Here is a 22505-nt window from a genome sequence, read left to right on the forward strand (position 1 = left end):
TTCCTGTGACTAGAGACTGCTGAGTGAACGAGAGGAAGGAGCTGCGACTTGGCCTCCCTGCTTTGGGCAGACACACACCCTGATCAGGGCCCCCTCTAGGAAGGCCCCACCCTCCCCCACTTCCCATGCCTGAGCTCGTGACGCCAAACACCAAACCAAACTCATGGTCATGGAGTCAATTCTGACTCAAGGGACCGTGCAGGACAGAGTAGAACTGCCCCTTTGGGTTTCCAAGACTAAATCTTTACAGGAGTAGAAAGCCTCCTCTTTGTCTCGGAGCTAGCGCTGGTGGTTTTGAAATGCCAACCTTGTGGTTAGCAGACTGGCGCTTAACTCACTGCACCACCAGGATTCCTCCTGAGCTCATTAATATAGGCAAAGGCCAGACTGCAGAGCTGAGTTTTACTAACTAGCTTTCCTAGGCTGGGGCTTGAGCCACGTGCTGGGAAGGCCTCGGCGCGCAGACCTGGATAGCACAACAGTCGGTCAGCTGCACGCTGTACCCACCCGGGGAAGCTGGTGCACAGTACTTCTGGACCGGTTTATATGTACATCTATTTCCCAGACTAAAAAGAGTGTTGCTAGTTGCCTATTGGGCGGCGGTGTCTCAGTAGAAAGTTGATGGCTTCTGGCTCTGGAGAGAATTTGACAGAAGCACCGGAAGCCATTGCAAGAGCGGTGGAGGCAGCTGCTCTGCCTGGCGGGCTCAGGGCTTGGTGGCAATACTTCTCCTCCTCCGCCCGACATAGACTTGATCACCTGCACGTTAGAGGATGAGGAGGAGGTTAGGACGATGGTGTCAACGGCAAAGGTGACTTGGAAGTACATCTTTTGTACGACCATCGATTTGGGTTACTAGATTTCACCCCTTTCCTCCCCAGGTTGCTCCCCTCCTTTCCTCCTGTCTCCAAAGTCCTCTTCCCTCCTCCCTCCTCCCTCCTCCCTCTGGAGTCATGGGACTGCAAGGCAAGGGCTGCTCTTGGCAGCGACTGCCTTCATTGAGGACTTGGGTGTCGTCAGTGCTCACACTAGTTCTGGAACCAACCCCCCACTTCTCTGGAGCACGGCCCATCCTTACCTTTATCTCCTTTTTCTCCCTTTTGTCCTCGAGGGCCGGGTGGGCCAGGCCGCCCTGGTGGTCCTGCAAGACCCCGCTCACCTAGAGCAGACAGGGAGCATGACTGAGCAATGCCCAGAGGTGAAGCCTGCCGAAAGAGCCCAAGAACCGCACAGCCTGTGAGTATCCTCATGGCCGTTTCCCTGCCACCACTTACCTTTGGGTCCTGGGGTGCCCACCTCTCCCTTCTGCCCAGGGGGTCCTGGAATGGCACCGTGAGCTGCAAGGGGTAGGGAAAAAACAAAATGGAACTGGCGTTAGGTGGGAGATGGCCCAGAAGTTTGGGAGGTAAAGAGCTCAGCGGGACAGTGCTAGGAGGTGGTACTTTGGTCACACCGAGGACTAGGAGGTGGCACTTTGGTCACACCAAGTAGTAGTCATCAGGTTTCCGTGATCCCAAGTGTGCCTTCAGGACTTCAAGAGATCCTTTCTACACAGCCGGCCTCACTTGAGCCTCGGCATCAAATTAACTCACTGTCATCAACAGTCGATGCTGACTCATAGCGACCCTGTAGGACAGGGTGGGTTTCCCAGACCGTGTCTCTTGACAGGAGTAGAAAGCCCCGTCGTCCTCCTGCCAGGAAGGAGTTAACGCTTAGGGAACCCGTTGGGGATGATGCCCTTACTTCGGAAGAAGTCCATGAGATCCGAGGTCACGTTGCTGTAGGCAGAGAAGACCTTGCTGACACCGGGGGCACCCTGAGGGCCGGGCCGGCCTGGTGGGCCCTGCACAGTGTAGGCCATCCCTTGCAGCAGGCCCTGACCTGTGAAGCACCAGAGCATGGGCATGGGCAGCGGGCACCAGTGTGGGCAGGAGCAGCGGGGATGGTGCTCTGTGGGGTTCCACCTCTTCGCCCACAGTTGTGGCCCCAGGCTGTTCCCAAGTTCCCTGTCAGCTGCACCCCATTACACCACAGGAAGGCAAAGCCCTGCCGGCTCCCTGTGCTCCTTGCTTGCCTCGCTTCCCTGTGTCTGCAGGAGGCACTGACCCAGGGCTCTGAGCCTGTGGCTGTGTGCTGATCAACTCCCTGGAGGCTGGGCTTCCCACCCAGCCAGCGTCCCTCTGCCCCCAGCAGACAGCCACCACTGCCACAACCACACAGGAGACCCAGGCCTGCGTGCAAAGATGCCCACTTGCCCACCTCAGGTGGCCAGCATAACGAGGCTGGGGTCTCCTGTCTTCAGGCCCTGCCTCTCTGTCCCCAGCCGGGAACTCAGCATGAGGAGAGTCTCGGGGACTCCTTAGGGGTTCAAGTGCCCCACTTACGCTGCATGCTCTCCGAGACGCGGGCCGCCAGCTCGTTGTAATCCAAAGCTCCCGCAAAGCCACCTCCGAAGGAGTTGCCATTGCCACCATACAGGCCAACATCAGTGCCGTAGGGACCCCCGTCTCGGGCCCCTGCTCCGAAGACGCCCCCCTCACTGGCCCCTCCCATGCTGTCTGAGGAGCTGTAGGAGCTGCTGCTCCGGCTGTAGGAGCCTTCCGATGACAGCAGGCGGCTGTCGCCAGGTGGCCCTTGGGGACCCGGTGGGCCTGGGGGCCCCACAATGAAGCTCCGTACGTCAGGACCTGCAGGGAGAAGCTGCATCAACAGGGCTCAGGTTCTCAGGGCCCAAATGAAGTGGGACTACCCGGGGACAAGAAGGGCAGAGTCGGTGTGCCTGGCCGGAGGTGGGGGGCTTGGGTCAGGCCGCTCTGAAAAGTGTTCGTGGGCCCTTCCAGGGAAAGCAGTCATGGCAGGTGCCTGGGGTACACCGGTGCCAGGGACACCTACTTGTGAGGTAGCTAATCAGTTCGCTCCGGAAATCGTCACTGTTCTCATTTGCATAGGTCACCAGGGCTCCTGAGACACCCGGGGGCCCTCGAGGACCAGGAGGCCCTGGGGGCCCTGGCGGGCCTGGGATGGACGACAAGCCGGCAGCTGTGTGAGAGAGAAAAGATACATCAGGCCTCTGCTGGAGCCCAGGGGACGGGGTTCCTCCTGGCTGGGGTGAGCCTGGGAGGCCCCAACCAAGCCCATTTTTCTGGCCCCCATTGGGGAGTGACTCCTGGCCAGCCCACCTATTCCCAATTCTGACCTCCATTCAAGCCACTTCCCCACCCCTCCTGCTGAAGCCCCTGCCCCGAATTCTCCAGGAAGTGCATTGGCAGAGCTGTGTGCCTGCTGCTCCCCTGCCAGGGCTGGAGCTGCGTGCGCTCTCCGGGTGCCCATTTGGTAAATGCCCCAGGAGGACCTGGTGACCGGGAGGGGACGTAAAGTCCCACTCCACTCTGGCTAAAGCCCACGAGAGCCCTCGAGGCCAGTCTGCGTGTCTCTGCCCTCCGCCTCCCATCTCCCGGCGCCGTACTGTGCAAATACGAAGAGAGGTCTTCCATGCTGAGGCTGGACCACGCGTTGCCTGGGATCCCTGGGGGCCCCGGGGGACCTGGGGGTCCAACGATACCGCCATATTCAGATCCTGAGACACGAAGATCAAGGAGTCAGGGCCGAGGTCCAGCAGCTCACACACGACCCCACAGCATGTGCACAGCTGTCCTCTGCTCGGCCTCACCTCGGAGCAGCGAGAGGATCTCCTCATACGATGTCCCGGGCAGGCCAGGCGGGCCCGGCGGGCCAGGCAGTCCAATGCTGATCCCGGAACCTGGGGAACAAAGGCCTGAGTTGGGATGGGGTCAGACCTGGCAGGGTGGGAAGGTAGACACCAGGTGATCGGGAGAGAGGTGGGGACCAGGAGAGGGGCAAGAGGGGAAGAAGAGAGAAGGCAGGGTGGGTGAGTGCAGGCCACCTGCTGTGGGGGGACGTGTGGGCAGCACTCTATACACAGCAGAGATCAGACACACCCTCGGCCCCGACCTGCCCAAATCACTCTGAATACCACCCACCCCAGCAGCCTGGTAGAAGGGGGCCACTGGAGCCGCTGCAGAGGTTCTGCCCCCAAGTCCTCCCCCAGGGCCCCCTGCCGGCCCACACTCACTGGACATGTAGCTGAGCACACGGTTGCTCAGCTCTGTGTAGTCCAAAGACAGGAGGGACCCATCTCCGCTGGCCCCAGGTGGCCCTGGTGGCCCGCGAGGACCCATCAGGTTCTGCCGGAGGTACTGGCGCACGTCCTCCCCTGGAGGGGAGAGGTTCGTTAGAACAAATACGGTGAGAGGTCTTCCAGCCTGGCGGGGGGTGGGGGAGCGGTGGCACTCTCGCATTCCGGTCAGTGTGCAGTCAGCAAGCTTCCTGGTTCCTGCAGAGCCACCTGTGTGCTGCCCGCCATCAGTACGGCTGCTGCCCGCTGGCCAGTCTGTTTGCTGAGCACCTCTTTGCCACCCCTGGCGAGCAGCCCTCATGAGGCTCAGCCCTGGGCCCCGTGTGCCGATGAGCAATGCCAGGAGAGGACAGAGAGGCCCCAACCTCCAGCCCATCCCAGCCACTCACGCTGCAGCGCAGCCAAGATGTCTTCGGAGGACAGGGTGGCAGAGGCAGAAGAACCGATGCTATAACCTGAGGCTGTGGGGAGAAAACCTCAGTTTACCTTCTTGTTCCACCACAGGAGTACCCTCAGGGCTCCAGAGCAAGGGCCTGGTCAAATGGCTGTTCCCACTTGGGGGTCGGGGTGCATGAGCAGGGGCCCCAGGAGGTTCTTAGAGGAGCAGAGAAATGGGCACAGTTCTGTTTTGCTTTTGTTAGGAACTGCAGCTTTAAAGAGACAGTAGCCCAGCTCTTTGAAGATCCTGCCTAGCTGATGGATCAGAGAGCAGAGGAGGGCCGTCTGGAGGCTCACTGGGCAGGGTCTTTGCGTGGCCGTGGCTCTTAATCTGAAGAAACCCTTTCGTGAAGGCCCTGCATCTGGAACTGACAGTCCGGTACAGGAGGGCCAGGCCAGCAGCAGGTCCTATATCAGTCTTGGGGGACAAGCGTGGGACCTCAGAAGGAAGGCCTTCAGGCTCAGGTATGGGGAGAGGCTTACTCTGTAAGTAGCTCACGACCAGACTTGCCAGCTCTGAGTAGTTGAAAGTCTCGCCCGTGATGGTGCTGACAGGCCCTGGGGGGCCAGGGGGTCCTGGGGGACCCTGCACTCCAGATAGATAAGACCGAATACTGTCACCTGTCATCAAAAGGAAGAAGCAAAGTCAACTCTGTCCAAAAGAGAGCCTATCCTTGTCACGGAGCTGCCCTGATGAAATATGTACCCCACCCCCATGTGGGCCCACAGCAGGACCAGGGGCAGCCTTGACTCCCCTTGTGGTAGGTGGAGATTCAGGTGGCACATGAGGGGGTCGGGCCAACAAGACCCCATATGACTCACGACTACAGGGATGCAGGGGTGAGGTCAGAGGAGTGATGAGTGTGAAGGACGCAGGGGGACAGCTTGTGTGCAGACGAGTGTGCGCGTGTGCATGTGTGAGTCTCTACAGGGGACGAGAGTGAGGATCCGTACATGGGCAGGTGTGAGAAGGCAGGCTTGTGTATGGCCGTGCAGAGCCTTGCTCCAGGGTCATAAGAATTGGAAGCTTGTCTCCGAGACGGTCCCCAGCCCCTCTGACCTCAGGGCTGTGGGTGCCGGCACTCACTCTGCATGTACTCGGAGATGTACTGCTGAATCTCCTGGCCGGAGCTGCTGATGGAACCAGGAGGCCCGGGAGGCCCTGGGGGGCCTGGGGGGCCCTGCATGTACCTGGATGATCCCCCTGCAGGAATGAGAAAGGTTCTGAGCTGGCGTCTCCGCTCAGGGGTCAGACAAGGAGGGTTCCAGGCACAGTTTGCAAGTCTGAGGCCGCCTTAGGGTCTCATCCTCACCCTGCGGAGAGTGTGATCGTGGCAAAGAGAGGGCCTCCCAAGAAGAGAAGCAAGAAGCGCCCACAGCACTTACTGTCTTCGGGGGCTTAGAGACGGGGAGCTCTCCCAGGCCAAACTGGCCCCCTCCTTTAGCAAAGGCCACCTCAACCCACCTCCCGCTCCTCAAATAACCAGGAGCTGGTCTCTCGTTCTCTACCACCTATCACCTGGTGCTGTCTTCTCGACATAGGCACTGCCCCTCCCGGTCTCTGTACAGATCTTAGCCCAGGGAGAAGGTATCTCCTGATGGAAGGACCAGCCTGGCTTGAAGAAGAGGGGAGGAGCTTTGGCCACCTTAGGCTCTTACCTCCAGAGAGACCACCAGGAATGCCGGGAGCCCCTGGAACACCAGGATCACCTGGAAGCCAAAACGAGAAGCCCTGTTCATACCGCCTCTTCCAGGAAGCCTTCCCTAGTTGGGCCCAGCCACACTAGCTTGTGGGTCAACAATCGCCCCATGACTCTCGGCATCTTTTCTGGTGATACCACAAGGGCCTAGTGACATCACAAGGCAAACCCCGTATCATCATCCCGTATGCACCATCCCTTTCTCTCTTCAGCCCCCTCCTTTCCTTGCTGCCTGCTTACCTGCCCTCCGTTCCGAGAAGACACAGAGCTTGGGGCTCTTTGTTCCTCTCCTCTGCCAGGTCAAGGTAAGGCTGGGAATTCTCAGTAGACCTTCTGCCCACAGACTACCCTTCTCTCTAACTTGCTCAGCCTAAGTCTCTGGGTCCCCTGTGCCACCACCTTATGGGATACGGGAGAAGGAGGAAGCAAGGCCCCAGATCCCTCAGCCTCTCCCAAACTCCTCCAGTGAACAGTTGGTACGCAGGGACACACAGAGGCTCCTGGCCTCTCTGAGACGCTGTTCTCACCTTGGTCTCCCTTAGGGCCTGGAGGGCCAGGTGGGCCTGGGGGCCCAGAGAATAACACTTCTGTAAAAGAAAGAAATAGTCTGAGTAAGAACCGGGTATCATTTTCAAGAGAGCAGCACCTGGCAGGACTAGTCTGGCAAATTGCAGATGCTTAGCAAAGACTTACTAAATGGTTGGGTGGGTTGATGGATACAGGATGCATACATGAATAGGTAGATGGTTGGGTGGTTAGGAAAATGAATGAAACGTAAATACATGGAGCGATGGAAGGATGCATGGATGTATGGTTGACTTGTTGGATTAGAAAAATGAATGAAATAAATAAAAATAAATGGAGAGATGGAAGGATGCGTGGGTAGATGGTTGGATAGAAAAATGAATGAGTGAAACACCAGTAAACGGGGAGAAAGAACGATGCGTGGGTGGATGGCTGACTGGTTGGGTGGTAAAAATGAATGGAGGAAATTAAAAATACACAGAGAGCTGGATGGAAATATGCATGGGTAGAGGACTGAATGGTTGAATAGTGAATGGATGAGGGAAAGAACGGAAGATACATAGATCAATAAAATCAATGGAAGGATGGATTTTCACTAGGGACAAGGTTGGGGCTAATGTTTGTTTGCTTCAAGTTGCTCCTGTGTGTTCCTGTGTTGGGCTGCCAGCACCTCTCTCATTCCACATGCATGTCCCTGCCTGTGCTATAGAACTGGGCTCTCTAAGGACAGGCACATGTCACCCCAGTCAGCCCTCAGGTCAGATGACCAGGGTGGCTAGGCAGGCACCTTTTCTTCTCACTCTATGCAGCGGGTAACGGAATTACACAAGCATACCCCTGGCATGATGGCCTGAAGGAGGAAGCCTAGCAAGAAGGGCAGGGAGCCCACAAGCCTGTCACCACGACATGGACCAGGGCTGGGACTGGGAGAACGGGTAACTCAACTCTCAGCATTACCTGAATTGGTAAGGGAAGATCCTGGTGGGCCTGGTGGACCTGGGAATCCTTCCCCTAGAGAAGAGGAATTCTGTGGTTTATTAGGGTCAAAAGGTGGGCCTGGTACCCTCTGCTGAGGAGACCCAGCAGGGAAGCTCTGTCCTGAGAGCTGGCTCTGAAGAGTCTCATGGTCACCCACTTCCCCTCCGGGAGCTCAGCTCTCACCTGCTGGGCCACGGGGTCCTGGAGGGCCTGGGATGGCGGGTCCTGCACAGGAGAAGGGAGAGGAGTAAGGCTCAACTTAGCAAGCTGAAACCCTGTCTTGGCTCCCTCACCAGGTCCCCGGAGTCCCCTGCCTCCCAAAGATTCGCCACCTTTAACAGATTCCAGAAATGCTCACCTGGTGGTCCAGGTGGCCCAGGTGGTCCTGGGGGACCTTGTAAATCAAGACCACCTGTCGGGAGAAGGAAGCAGAAATGAGCAAAAGTGATATGACTGTTCTCCATCACGCTCTTCAGCCCTCACCAGGCTCATCGATCCTGGACACCCTGGCTACACCATCCCCAGGCTCTGGGCCACCGACACAGGATCCTTCCATGTCCCATCTGCCAGGGGCATCCCTCAGTCAGAGGTAGGGTGGAGTTGCCTTCAAACTTTTTGAGATCTGACACAGATGTATGTCATGATGGGTGAGAACCTGGGCTTCGGTGTTAGCATGAGTTCGAATCCCTGCTTTAGCTCTCCTAACTGGGGCCTGCGGTAAGTGTCCCACGCCTCACAACTTCAACTGTGTGCCTGGCATGCTGGGAGTGCCCAGTCAGGGTTGGCTACTGTCACCGCTGTTCAGCTTCCAGGTGTCCGGGTGGGAGACCTGGCTTGTCTCTTCCTGGGCTTGTGAGAAGGGTTTGCCAATGGGAAGCCTGACCTGTGCTTGAACAAGGGACCCTTCCTTCGCCCCTTGTCATCTCTCAGGGTGGGGAGTCAGGGGAGGAGCGTTACTGACACATCCTGTTCACTTGGAAGGCCTGGCTTGGCCCTGGTCTTCTTGGGAGTCCTGAGAACGGCTCTGACCGTGATCTCATTCCTAGGGGCTCCCCTCCCCCACCAGACAAAACCCCTGCTGTTTCTTCTCTGCTTTTATGGCTTTCCGAAGAATGGACCTCCTCACAGCTGCCTCTTAGGGATGACTCACCCAGCTCCGGGGCGCCTGGTACTCACCTGCAGAGAGGAGCTCAGAGATGGAGCTGCCACTACTCATAAAGGACTCGCCAGTAAGTCCTCGCTCCCCCCTCGGGCCTGCGGAGGGAACATGGCATCAGGGTGGGCACTGCTCCCTGCAAGCCCTGTGGGCTCTCCTCTGGAGCAGGACTGGGCCCAAGAGTCCCCGCTGAGGCCATGGAGGCAGCTGTGAGCATTCCTGTCTGCAGCCACAACTTGACCCAGTGCCCTAGCCTTTCCCAGGCTTGGCAAGTCGCTGGGCAGGAGCAGCATGGCCAGAGGACAGGTCATGAGGGGCGAGAGGCCCATGAGAACAGCTCCGCTCAGCCCTGACCTGGCTACCACAGGGCCTGAGTCTCCATTCTGGGGATCCGTTCCCGGGATCTTTTGCGGAGATTCCCTGTCTTCTCAGACACAAGGGGCTGAGTGGAGGTGGCTCCCTAGCAGCTGAGACACTATCAGGGCCCTGATGAAGACCCTCGTTGTCCCCGCCCACGCCTGTCCCCAAATCCACGCCTTCCTCTCATTTACAGAGCAGCGGCCTAAGTCCACCCTTAGCCAGAAGCCCTCCCCACCCATGCCTTCATTCGGGTCGCAACTTACCTTGCTGTCCTGGAAGACCAGCTGGACCAGCCGGACCTGAACATGGGGTTGGGAGGAAACAAAGGGAAATCACACACTTCTGCCTCTGGGCCCACACGTGGCTTCCCCGCGAGGTACGGGGCAATGGCTCACAGCGGTTGCTTGTTTGAGAGCAATAAGAATAAAGGAGGCACAGTCTTGATTCATCTTGGTGAGACCACCTCTGAGGGGCACCAGGGGACCTGGGCAGGCAGGGATGCCCTTGTTGACATGGTAACCACCACGTCCTGCTGTGTGCATTGTCCACTCAGTGTCCAGCTCCCCAGAGAGAAGGCTGCTACACGGTCTCTCTTGGTCATGCTAAGCGGTGCACTTCATTTATATATGCAAATTTAACGATAATTTAAAAACCCAAACAAAACAATAGGCCAGTGGTTCTCAACCTGTGGGTCGAGACCCCTTTGGGGGCAGGGCGGTGAATGACCTTTTCACAGGGGCGCCTGATTCACAACAGTAGCAAAATGACAGTTATGAAGTAGCAACGAAAATAATGTTATGGTTGGGGGGTCACCACCACATGAGGAACTGTATGAAAGGGTTGTAGCCTGAGGAGGGTTGAGAACCGCTGCACTAGGCATTTTGGAAAAATAGCACCCAGAGAGCCTCCACCAGAGAGCCCTTGGCGTTATTTCCTGCCAGCATTTGGCTGCTGTTCTTTGTCTTCACATCTTGTAAAAATACAGGCGGCACACAGGGCACATCGCCTTGGCTATCCTGCTTTCAGAAACAATGCGGTTAGCACCTAGGAGCGTTCTTCCAAAGACTTCATCTTTCCTTAGCAGGGCTGGTGTCGGACCATTTGGGAAGATTTACTTCCAGGAGATTTCTAGCACTTTGCTGCCCTCGAGTCATCTTCCCAGATTGTTTTCTGCGGGAAAACCAGGGGCTGGATTGGCCCAAGGAGGAGGAGCTGGGTCCTGGCTCAGTGGCACACAAACTGTGTGACTGAAAACACAAACCAAACCCCCTGCCAACATAGCAATTCTGACTTACAGTGACCCCGCAGGGCACAGGAGAACCGCTCTGTAGGATCCCTGAGACTATCAAGCTTTACGGGAGCAGACAACCCCATCTGTCTGCCCCCTCTTTCTTCCGCTGCACTGCCAGGGTTTTCTGTGAATTTAAACCAAAGTCTGCCACCATGGAGTTGAGGCCAACTCAAATCGACAAGGTTCTCCAAAAGACAAGACAAAACTAGTTGCCACCGGGTTGGGGCTGTAACATCTTTCTGAAGCAGAGTGCCCCCATCTTTCCCCTTTGGTGGGCTGTAACGGCTGACCTTGCAGTTAGCAGCCCAGTGCTTGATCTGCCCCTCCACCAGGGGTCCTTGTGCGACCTTAGGCAAGTTCTTTGCCCACTGGAGCTTCCAGGCCCCCTCTTTTAAACGCAGGGGGTAGGGAGGGCTTCCCATGGGGCTTCTGTGCAGTAGGACTCTTGGCCAGTCGTCCAGGAAGCCGCGCTGCCTGGCATCACTGACCCAGCATCAGAGGGTTTGGCTTTCTCAGCCTGTCCTTCTTCTCCCTCCCCTGAGCTTCCAGGTTTGAGCAATGCCCCCACCCCCAACCCCACCAATTCTAATACCACCTCAACTCGCTGCTGATTTGGGCCAAAACAAGAAAGCACGGACTAACCTGGAGAGCCTGGAGGTCCTGGAGGCCCCATAGTTCCAGGAGGTCCCGGGGGACCAGGGACAGTGATGGTCGATGAGCCCTCTGAAAACAGAAAGCACAGGGGGTGACTGAGCCCCCTTCTTATTTGGAAGCTCTGGGACACAAGCGTAGCCATTGACAGGGGTATTGACTCGTCAGCTCGGTCGTGGGGGAAGATGAACCTCCCTCTCAGCTGACCCCAAAATTCACTCCATCACACCCAAACCCCGCCCCATCACCGTGGGTGTTTCTTTGACAGGTTTTAGGGAGACACAACAGATGCGCAGCCCAGTGAGAAAGACAGGTGGAGGATGTGCCCTACCTGCAGACACGATCTTGCCTGGAGTGCCTGGTTCACCTGGGAGGGGACAGAAGGAAAGAGGGATGGAGGAGATGATTATTTGGAGGATCAAAAATAATTCTCAAGGCTTCTGTTTGCATTTGACACCCGCTGCTGGGCCTTTTACCCGCAGGCTCCAGGCGTCTCAATGACCTGGGAGGGGAGTGAGACCAAACCCTTTGGCCAAAGGCACCGGAGGCGGGGACATCCATCTGCCTGTCTGAGTTAGCTCTCGGGTGAGGCTGGCCCTCGGAGAGGGGCTTCCACGCACAGGTCAGAGTGGAGAACTGGCCTCTCACAGAAGCCAGACAAGGGCCAGCCTGAGTTCCATTCAAATTCCCAAAAGCCATCTTCCCCCCAAGAGCCTGGATGGGAATTGTCCAAACCTAAAAACCCCCAAACTCACTGCCGTCGAGTGGATGCTGACTCAGTAGGACAGAGTAGAAGTGCCCACTGTGGGCTTGTTTCTGAGACTGCCACTCTTTCTGGGAGCAGAAAGCCCTATTTCCCGCAGGAAAGCTGTTAGCAGCCTGGTGCTTAACTACTGCGCCACCAGGGCTCCTGGGAATGGTTATAGAGTGGCCCGTGGACAAAGGCTGGCAGGGCCCCAGGTGGGTGCCACGGCAGACTCAGAAGAGGTCCTGGAGAATGGCCGGCTTGGAAGATCCCGACTGGCCACAGGTGAGCAGATGGCTGTCTGCCCGTGTGGACAGGAAAGGAGGCCAGAGGGTTTCCAGGAAGAGAACACTGCATCCACACCTTCCAAATGGGGCAGCTGCGGGCTGCCCTTCCAGGGGAGCGCCTCTCGGGGCTGCAGGCCCACAGACTCACTTGGGGGAGTGGGGCAAGGGGAGGATAAACCCCTTCATCTGGGGACTCCTGAGACACCTTGTTTCTCATCCCCCCAAATTGGTGAGCAATCTATCACGTCATGAAAGGATGGTTCTGATTTGGGCCCTAAAGTCATGGTCTCTCACTGCTGTCCTTGAACCGGGACTCAGGGCCCAGGGAGGAGAAAGCCCTCGAACCTGTTTCGTTGGCCCACAATCCCCATCAGGCAGGGTGCTCTCGTGACGGGGTGAAGCACAAGGCCTCAGGAAGGACAGCATGTCCAGTATCCTTGGGAGCCCCACACCCTCCTGCGCTCTCACCAAGGACACCGGTGGCCCCTAGGGACCCCGAGTTCTGTCTGCCTGGTCCTCTCTAGATTCAGCTGTTGTTACCTTGAAATGACATCTACTTGCCCTGAAAACACAAACATGTAAAACCACTTTCCGGAGCCAGCCTATCGCTGGGAAAGTCACTCGTGGAAAGCAGTTATGTTATTTCCAGGGTCCGGCCAAGGGGGATGGTGACCGTGCATCAGAGCCCAGCTCCACAGAATGTCAGGGTTCGGGTCATGCTGATGCAGGAGCAGGAGAGGGACCAGGGCTGGGGTCTGATGGTGCCACGTGGTCTACGGACAGGACGGGAACAGGACCCAAGCACCTCTGTCAGGCCACTGAGAGTGCACCCCTGAATTAGTCCCTCTACTCTGGTCCTCTGGGTGCGTCCAACACCCTCCTGTTTGCTTGCATTGAAGGAGCCTTTGAGGGAGGCACTGTCAATAAGGTGCATTTATTTGTGAGGGCCAGGCTTTTGTTTGTGTGGTAAATAGGGGGGTGGGTGGGTGGAGCCTGAGAATGGAGGGCTTAGCTGCTGGGGACACACTGGACCTCACAGCCTGCCGCTAGAGCCACTAGACGCCACTGTTGATCCCGGCTTCCACCCCGAGGTACCTCCCTCGCTCTGGCCAGCCCCTTCCCCTGCCCAGAAATGACGAGTGGTCAGAAAGGATATCTAATTTGGAAAATCTCTTACCTTTAACTCCTGGCCGGCCGGGGGTACCAGGAAGGCCTGATGGGTTTAAAAACAAAACAAAAGTTAGACAAAGGAAAGGTCAGCAGTCCAGGCATCCTGGGATATGCTGAGAGTCACTCAGCGTAGGTACAAGGATCCCACCCTGAGTTCACCCAGGTTTGGTCTTCTGCTTTAGCCCAGGGGCTCTCTGCCAGCCCCTCGCTCTTATTTTCCCTCTCCACTGGGCTTGAGGGAGATGGAGGCAGAGCACCCCTGGCTCAGCCCTGGGGGACTGGAGTCCTTCTGCGAGTTGCCTCAGTCTGCAAAGCTCTCTCCACAGAGCAGAGAGGTGGGGGCGGGAAGGGGGGAGCTTCCCAAGTCAAAGCCTGCCCTCCGCTCATGGCCTGACCGACCCCTCGGTCGCCGCGAGTTAGAATTGACCCAATGGCAGCTGGTTTGGGGCTCAGTATCCATCCTGGAGCCAGGCGGAGCCTACTGGACTTCTCACTGAACATTTGAAGTCTCACTGTGCCTGCACTTTCAGGGGACCTGCTGCTTGACTCCACTTCGCGTTTCAGCCTGCATTCCTGGAGGCGTTGGGGCTGGTGCGCTGACCATTTCCCAGATCCAAGTGGGTGGACGTTTGCTGGGCCAACCATCTCAGACCAAGCTCCATTCTGACTCACGGTGACCGGCAGGACAGGGTAGCACTGTCCCCATGGGTTTCTGAGATTGTAACTCTTTACAGGAATTGAAAGACTCATCTTTCTCCTGCAGAGCTGCCAGTGGCTTCAAACTGCTGACCATGAGGACAGCAGCTCAATGCATGCCACTATGCCACCCAGACTCCCCTGGGCCAGCTACGTGACAGGATTTAACATGAGGCCGTTTCAGAGAAGCAGGACCTTATGAACTAACGGAGCATCCACTCCTTACTAGGCCAGTGGGATTGTGGGCCTCGGTGGGATTGCTTCTCTCATTTCTACCTCAGTGGCTTTCGAGATTGTCCTGTGGGGGGGAGGCATCTTGCTCCCCAGGTGCTTCTCAAGACTCGTAGTAACAGGACCTGAGCCTGTGCTGGTTGGAGTGGCGGGTGGGAAGGGTGGGAAAGCGTGGACAGGCCAAGGGCACTGGAGGAAGATCCCTGGCTGCAGGGGCTGCCCCGGAGGAGGGGGCTGGTGGGAGAACTTGGGGCAGAAGTGGCCGTGACTCACCCTGAGGTCCCTGGGGTCCTGTGAGACCTACGGGAAATGGAACACACGAGTCAGAGATGGCAGATTGGAGCTCTGGCTCACTCTCATAGGTTCTCTAACGACAGGCCATCTCCTCTTTCTTCATGAAACAGGGTCTGATAACTCTGCAGGGCTAATTTCACACGCCGGCAAAATCCCATTCCACCCCTGCTCCTCAGTCAAAGACCTCCTTGGGGTAATTTTACTAATTAATCCTCTTGAACCCTCGTAACACTCGGCCCCCACCATATTAAACCTGAATGATCCTTTCTCTTCTCACATGCGATCTTACCATCCACCCCTAATAAATTAGGCGGCGAACCAGCCCCTGTGTGTTCAATCCACATTCTAGCTCTTTAATGCATACATCAAAACGACGAAGCCTAGTGTTCTGCCTGCTTACTCAGCCTTTCCTGAGTCCTAGTAGCCGACTGACTCAGCTGACACGGACTGGAGCACCCTTTCATTATTGCTGGCCTGGTAGCCTCACTTCTTTATTCCATTACTACCTTCATCTTCATGCCAACTCTTAGTATCCTTGAAGAATATTGATTAAAATGAAGAGTCCATGTAGTATAATAAAGACTATTACGGTCGTGTAAACCATAGATGGAGCATTTTATTCTCCCATGGACACCACTCTGGAAAGACTTCTGCCCCACCGTCAGCACCCACAGCTGATGGTCTATCTGAGCGATTTCGTGATTTCACGATGCATTTTGTTCAGACAAGGCCTCGCCCCATATCACATAGCATGTATTATCCCCTTTCAACTATATTTACTTTTCTTATATGCTTCTAAGTCTTAATCAAATCCTTTAGACCCAACAACTTCATCCACATCAAATGTCATCAACAAGCGAATCCTTTTATCCATTTACTTAATTAAACAAGGAAAATCGATCCTTTTTGTCCATAGCACATCCCTGCCAGTATTCCGGTCACCAAGCTTATCACCACCCTTATCTTTCGTTAATCACGAAGCTTAGAAAACCAGCAACCCACTTGGGTGATACCCCCATTCTCTCTGGGCCCATGGAATGTGGGGATTTCCACAAATGAACTTTATCAGACATCTGTTTCTCTTCAGGACCATCTCACCTAAAATCGCCCACTCTTTCCCCTTAAATAAGACATCGGAGTGGATTTATGACTAGTCCACCCATGCTCACACATAACTGTGGTGGTACACATTTGGCATTTTTTTTTAATTTGGGGGATGCAGTGATCCAATCAGGCTGTCTGAGGCCTTAACTCAGTCAAATAAATTGTAGCTGGACTTCCCTTGAATAATCTTAACCCTCATATTAATAATGAGGGCCATTTAATTCCAGCTTTATGGACATAAAGAATTTTACACCAGAATTCCCAGCGCACATGCATACGCATACATATATGGAGCCACAGGGCCTGTTGCAGGGGCAGGTGGGCGCACAGCAGTGAAAGAGACTGAGTGGGACCCCTGTGGACCTGAGGCCCATCAGACTCCCAGCATGGGACATGGAGCCATTCTAAGGCCCCCCTGAATAATGGATTTTGCTTGTTTGTGGCCACTGATCCTTTCAGCATCTGAGAAGAGTCACAAATCCAGAAAAGCCACACAAAGACCCCCTTCTTCTGGGGAAGAGCCCCTGCCTCAGCCCTCTCTCTGAGTGCCTGGCAAGGGGGTAAACGGCTTCCCCCACCCCTGCTCCTCGGAGTTGCCCTTTCTGGACTTGTTTTGATTCTTAGTCCCACGACCCTGCAGGTCTCACTCTTGCACTACCTTTTTGATGGGGCTCTAGAGTCTGGGGGAGAGGGGGGTTAGGTGAGGGCCCAGGAGGGTGTGGAGGAGCAGGTGTTGAGGTGACTTTCGACTCTGCAGTTCTGAAGAGAGTCCTCGCCCCCTTTCTAGACTCTGCTTTCCGTCCTTGACCTCTCTCATCCAACTTCCCAGATGTGGTGACTCAGAGGTGCCCGGTCCCCCTCAGACCTGGCTCCCAACACGAGACCTAATGCCCAGCCTCTGGGTTGTGCCAGTCCCCTGATAAACGGCTGGAAGTTTATCACCTCCCAACGCTGTGGCTCCTCTTCCTGCTCAGTTACCTGGCTTTCCCGGGTCTCCAGAAGGCCCTGGTGAGCCGCGGATTCCTGGCATCCCTGTGAGGCCTTGTTCACCTGGAGAAAGGACAGCAGCAGGGAGATGCTTCCCATCAATGAAGCTTAACTGGCCACCCTGCCGTTTTACTGACTGCTTTGCTGGCAGGTGGAAATGAGAAGTGGGGCCAGCATTGCTCAGGGGACAGGAGCTTCACCCCGGGCCGGGACACAGGCAGGGCGTGGGCAATAAGAAGCGTGAGACAAATAAACCAGTGACCAACCTCTTAGGCCTTGTTGTCCATCGGGGCCAGCAGGACCTGGGAAAGCAGAAGCAAAGCTCATCGGTCACTCCAGAAGCTATTTCTGGGCTTCCCTCTCTGTGCTGTCGTTGAAGTTGGTTGTCCCCCACCCACCTCTGGGAAACCCAAGGCAGCACTTCCTGATGCCATTGGCCATGGCAGGGGCCTTGTCTTTGGCCTACCCTTTGAATGGAGACTTCTCCCTGCCTCCTCTCTTCTCCAACAATCCTAACCGCATTGTCTGTCTCCTCGCTGAGAAGCGCCCGTGAGGACTCCCCATCACTTTCCTAGTGCCTAGGGGGCCCCAGTGACCACACCAATGAGGGAGACTCCACGCAAGCCTTTGGACACTTACCCATTGCTCCTTTAGCCCCGGGCTCCCCTACAGCTCCAGGCAACCCTCTCTGGCCAGGCTCGCCTGCAAAGGAAAAAAGGACTAGTTGATCAGAGATGATTAAGCACCGTGTGCTTCAACAGCGCTAGAAGGATCTCACTCGTTCCCACCAGGCCCCTGCATCTGCCACCTCCCTACTGAGGAGGTCCAGTGTCATCTGGAGTCTGGGGAGGCAGCTTCTGCTTCAACTCCATACTCAGGGCCACCCAACCGCCTTAGTACAGCCACGGACCACCCACAAGCCACGCCTGATCTGCAGGGCCACGTGTATGGGACTGTTTCCTCCAAAGCAGAAGGATGCCCCTTGCCCTCAGAATACTAGTACCGTTGGTTCCCCTTTTAACCAAGCAGCCTGTCAGGCAGTGAGTGGCCCAATGGATCATAGTGATGCAAACCTTCTGCTATTTTGGGAAGAGTTGAAATTTCCCAACTGAACTCCCTCTGAAAGAATCAGGGACCATCCCAAACTTCCTTTTCTTCCCACAGTATTTCCTCTTGCACTATACATTTTGATGCTTCCTGCTGGTCTGTCGGGCCTTCTTTGATCTTATCTGTGGGTTCAAAGCCACTAGCTGCTCTGCAGGAGAACAATGAGCCTGTCTGCTCCTGCACAGGCTTACACAGTCTCAGATGCCCTGTGTAGGGTCGCTGTGAGTTGGCACCGACTCGATGGCAGGAAGTTTGATTTGATTTGGGTGTGTGTACGTTTTGTTTGTTATTCCTCCCCCCCATTGAAAACTCCCTGAAGGTTTTTAGACAGTGATTCTGACTCACACATCTGCATTTTACCCCCCCCCCCCCCACTTCCTGTGCCTGCCTGATGGCTTTACCAAAAGTCATTCATGGAGCCAGTAGATTTCTACATAAGACTCACCTGTGAGGCCTCGGGGTCCTTTCTCGCCCTGGTCACCTAATAGGAACATGAAGGAAACATCAGCTGACAGCAAGGAAAGCAATCTTACCCAGCAACAAGGGGCCCTGCATGGGAAGCCGGTCTGGCTCTATTGGAAAACTGCGAGGCAGGTTGGCAGAGTGCTGGCCAAGGGCTCGGCAGGAATGAAATCGAAGCGCACGAGATCCCTCGCAGGGCCAGGTGCTGCCAAACTAGCACGCGTGTGGCTGCGGGCCAGGCTAGACACCAGACCTCAACCTGCTGCCGCTTCATCATGCGGAGGACGGCTGGTCAACCTTGGGGTTGGGCCTGGTGTATTTTTTTCTCTGGGGCTCAGTTTCCTGGTCGGCAAAACTGGACGAGAGTGAGCTGTCCGCTCCCTTTGCTCGCTGCTCTCTGACCCTGGGGCTCCTATCAGGGTCTCGGGAGCTGAGCAGGCTAGCCTGACGGAGCAGCGTACCTTTGGGTCCTGATGCTCCCATGGGTCCTTTGTCACCTGTAAAGCAAATAGGCCCTCTCAGTGTAAAGCTTCTTGGAGAGGGACAACTTAGGAAGTGAGGTACCTGTCTCCGAAGACAGGGTCCCCCTCCATTCAAGCCTCTTCTTCCCTGTGCTCATCTGCGGATCTGCACAGGCTGCAGGTCATGCCTGAAGGGCCTTCCTTGTTCTCCCAGCCCCCCTTCGTGAGTACCAGTCATTCCCTTCTCCGTGAGTCCTGTCTGACAGCTTACCTTTGATCCCAGGGAGTCCCACTTCACCTCGGAGCCCTTGCAGGCCTATAGGACCTGCCAAGCAGAGAAGACAAGGTAGTTGGGTAAGTGTACACACACACACACACACACACACAGTCAAAGGCTGCTTTCCCTCTTCCCCACAGCCCAACTAAACCATCCTGGGCCAGGTTCCCTGTCCTCCTGGGGGGCAGGCCCTGGGCAAGAACCCTTTGTAGTCCCCTGGCAGAGACATTGGTCTGCAGTGTGTGCCGCAGCTGAAATTCTCCAGGTGACCAGAAGGGCGCGCTCTTTGGCCCACAGGGAATGAGCAGAGGCAGACACCACTTTGCTAACACTGGCATGAGGAGAGCTTCCTGCTGCTGAAGATGTGAGATCCAAGTGGTCTGGACACGACCCACCAGGATCTAACATAGCCGCAATGTAGCCACAGTGGGCACACAGGGGTGAACTCGGGTTTGGTCTCTAGGAGCCCTCCCCCTTTTGTGGCTTTTCCTTTAAGGCCCCTGTCTTTGGCCCACACATAGCATGCATTTAGAATGAGACCCACGCTCACCTGGGGGTCCCTGAGGCCCAGGAGAACCCTTGGAACCTGAGAAGGAGGAGGAGACAGTTGTCAGAGAAGGGGTCAAGGGCAGGCCTGGGGCATCTGGCTCCAGGGGAGCCCCAAAGGGCAAGTAGGATGGGGACTGGGAAGCTCCCTTCTGGGTGAGGACAGTGTGTCGTTCACATGGTAGGGGTTCTTGTCTGAACACCTAACGTCAGCAGGCCCAGGAGTGACCGCCCCTGTTGTGAAGTTGGGTCGGACCAAGAACTCCTTCCTCCTTCCTGACCAGGGGCTGGGGGAGGGAGTGGCCAGGCAGGAGAGGGGACCAGAAGGACACTGAGCCATGAGAAGGGCTGTCCAGAGAGGTGGCTCCTAATTTGCTCATTTGACCTCAGTCAGTTGAGGACGTGGCCTGACTTCTGATGCCCCAAAGGAGCCACCCTTCCATTGAGGAACCCCAATTCCTGCACAGGCTGGAGGCCCTGGGACAGGGCTGTATGGGATCCCAGAGGCTGAGCCTCTGTGGCCCACTCTAGAAATGAACCCCGCCCCCTCACCTGTTACCCTCACCCCTGTGTAACCTGCCTTACCTTTGGGACCCACAGGACCTGGGAGACCAGGGGGGCCGTGACGTCCAGCTTCTCCAGCATCCCCTGAGGAGAAACAGTGAGTGAGCCCTTTGGGAGAGCGCACAGCTGTGTCAAGGGAAAATAATGCTTCCCACCCTGCTAGTGGTCTCTGGGTCGTTTGGTGTCATTGTGGGGGTGAGGGGTCACTGATCAGCAAAACACCTTCGGAGTGTGTCCACCCCAGAGGTTTTACGTTTCTTGGGACCTGACACCTGGGAGCCATTCAATGTCAGTTGCCTGGCTGACCAGACTTCCTGCTGGTCATTTTTTGGCATTGAGAGATGTCCTCGTGTCTGGATTTATTGTCCTCGAGAGAGGCATTAGCAAGAATCACCTTTTAAAAGCTCCACCATCCCTCCAGTGCAAGGTCTGCCTCTGGGAGCTTCCTTTCCTTCTGCGCCTGGTCCGCCCTCCTTCCCCACTTCCCGCCTCCCCCAGGCAGGCCTTGCAGCCAGGCTTGCGCCTATCAGTAGCCCACCGTCTGTGGGGGCTTAGCACAGACTCGGTGCAGGAAGAAGGGGGAGGGTATTCTAACCCTTTTGCTGAAGAAGCTTCCTCTCACCTTTGTCCCCTTTCTCGCCAAACCCAGGGGGCCCTGGATCGCCGCGGAGGCCTGGGGGGCCTTCTCGCCCTCTCTGGCCCATGGGTCCCTCCATGCCAGGTTCTCCTAGGGACAGAAAGGTCAGCTTCAGCGGTCCAGCGGAGGCATCTCTCGGGCAGCATGCTTGTCTGGAGGCCCTTCACGGAGCTCCCTGCTCCCGCTCCCAGAAGCCTGGGCGAGTCTTACAAATGCAAGGCCACTGTGCCCCAAACCTGCTGATGGCATCAGAACTCATTCGAGTACAAGCCGAAGGCCTTCTGGGGCCACATGTGACTTGCCTTGCTCCCCGCGCTGATCCTTGAGCCTGCTGGGCACACGCCAGCCCTGCCCCCTCACTCCCTTCAAATCTTCACACAGGTGGCTGCATCCCTGTGGGCTCCCCTGCTGCCCAGTCCCAGGGAATGGCCCGCAAGTATGCCTAGCGTCCCTGCCAGCCTCCCCCATTTCCCCACTTCTCAGATCTCACTCACTGTGAGCCCATGCTGACTCAGAGACCCCGTGGGTGTCCAATGGGACTGCTTGCAGGAAAGCCCAGTCTTGCTCCTGGTTTCGAACTGCCCACCATGCGATCGCGGCCCCACATCTAACCGCTACTCTACCAGGGCTCCCACTTTGCAGGCAGTGCGGTTTATTGAACACGTTTCAGGTTGAGCAAGTTTGTCCGTGCCGTTTTCCCAGCGGCCCGTGCTTGGGTGTGAATGTCCGTGTGTCACCGTCTGGTCCTGGCACTGCTCACCGTCATTGGAGCATTGCCTTCATGCTGTTGCACGCTTGAGCTGTACACAGAGCTTTGCTCGACACACGGGGAAACCCACACCTGCTTGTCACTTGCTTTATTGCTAGAAGGGTACTTGCTTTATCGCTCTGAGGGGGACCCGTGGCTGAAATCTCTGCAAGGTATGTCTGTGGGTTGTCTATTTCTCCTGTTCAATGGCGTTCTCCCCTGCCAACTTGGAACTTTCGGGACAACAGCGGTTAGCGGTTTTGTTCACCGATGTCTCCTCATCAGGCCCTGACTCAGCCCCCAAAGCAAACTCACTGCCATCGGGTCGATTCTGACTCAGAGTGACCTGTAGGACAGGCTAGAACTGCCCCGTGGCTTTGAGATGGGAGCGCTCTATGGGAGCAGGGAGCCTCTTTCTCCTACTCAGCAGCCAACAGGTAACCCACTAACCCCCACCCCCTCCCTAGCACAAAGCAGGCACTCACTATTGATGAACGAGTGAACAGAAACAACGGTTCTTACCCACACTGCCTTTTTGTCCCTTTGGTCCTTCTGGGCCTGGGTGGCCCAAGAGCCCAGGGATACCTGTGGGTGGATACACAAGGCTAGCTCAGCCCCTGCCTTTCTCCCGGAGGCCAGAGCAGCCTGCAACCCCGGCAGCTCCATTCTTAAAGGAGGCAGGGAGGGCCTCAGCAGCGACTTACCTGGAGCCCCGGGGAGTCCTCTGTCACCTGCAGGGACAGGAATAAAAAAGGAGACATCAGCCAGAGGACAAAGGCCCGCCTCCCTAGGCTAGAGGTCCTGAGGGTGGAATTCAAGCAAATGAACTAGAGAGAGTGACCAGGTAGGTGTGCCCTCCAGAGGACCAAGGCCCCTGTCTTTAGTGTAAGTTGTTGGGAGCAAAACGCTGTGCCCTCTTCACAATGGCTCCTGT

The 22505-nt window shown here is 56.3% G+C and overlaps 1 protein-coding gene across 1 annotated transcript in view; it reads right to left on the minus strand.

The window, feature by feature from the left end:
- Positions 1-419: 419 nt before the first annotated feature.
- Positions 420-22505, minus strand: part of COL17A1 (collagen type XVII alpha 1 chain) — a 46039-nt gene continuing 23953 nt past the window's right edge. Inside the window, exons 20-51 of the mRNA XM_075533459.1 lie at positions 22276-22302; positions 22094-22156; positions 20809-20913; positions 20208-20270; positions 19627-19662; positions 19071-19124; positions 18800-18835; positions 18322-18357; positions 17409-17471; positions 17036-17071; positions 16761-16832; positions 14658-14684; positions 13465-13500; positions 11587-11622; positions 11247-11327; positions 9577-9612; positions 8156-8209; positions 7981-8022; positions 7777-7830; positions 6254-6304; positions 5682-5798; positions 5078-5215; positions 4546-4617; positions 4094-4234; positions 3671-3760; positions 3467-3577; positions 2893-3039; positions 2385-2687; positions 1744-1881; positions 1275-1337; positions 1079-1159; positions 420-759 (exon numbers count right to left, since the gene is read on the minus strand). Coding sequence (XP_075389574.1) covers positions 707-759; positions 1079-1159; positions 1275-1337; positions 1744-1881; positions 2385-2687; positions 2893-3039; positions 3467-3577; positions 3671-3760; positions 4094-4234; positions 4546-4617; positions 5078-5215; positions 5682-5798; positions 6254-6304; positions 7777-7830; positions 7981-8022; positions 8156-8209; positions 9577-9612; positions 11247-11327; positions 11587-11622; positions 13465-13500; positions 14658-14684; positions 16761-16832; positions 17036-17071; positions 17409-17471; positions 18322-18357; positions 18800-18835; positions 19071-19124; positions 19627-19662; positions 20208-20270; positions 20809-20913; positions 22094-22156; positions 22276-22302 — 2462 coding nt within the window. The 3' untranslated portion in view covers positions 420-706. The remainder of the gene's footprint in view (positions 760-1078; positions 1160-1274; positions 1338-1743; positions 1882-2384; positions 2688-2892; positions 3040-3466; positions 3578-3670; positions 3761-4093; positions 4235-4545; positions 4618-5077; positions 5216-5681; positions 5799-6253; positions 6305-7776; positions 7831-7980; positions 8023-8155; positions 8210-9576; positions 9613-11246; positions 11328-11586; positions 11623-13464; positions 13501-14657; positions 14685-16760; positions 16833-17035; positions 17072-17408; positions 17472-18321; positions 18358-18799; positions 18836-19070; positions 19125-19626; positions 19663-20207; positions 20271-20808; positions 20914-22093; positions 22157-22275; positions 22303-22505) is intronic.

This window comes from Tenrec ecaudatus, chromosome 16 (assembly GCF_050624435.1).
Source record: "Tenrec ecaudatus isolate mTenEca1 chromosome 16, mTenEca1.hap1, whole genome shotgun sequence".
Classification (NCBI taxonomy): domain Eukaryota; kingdom Metazoa; phylum Chordata; class Mammalia; order Afrosoricida; family Tenrecidae; genus Tenrec; species Tenrec ecaudatus.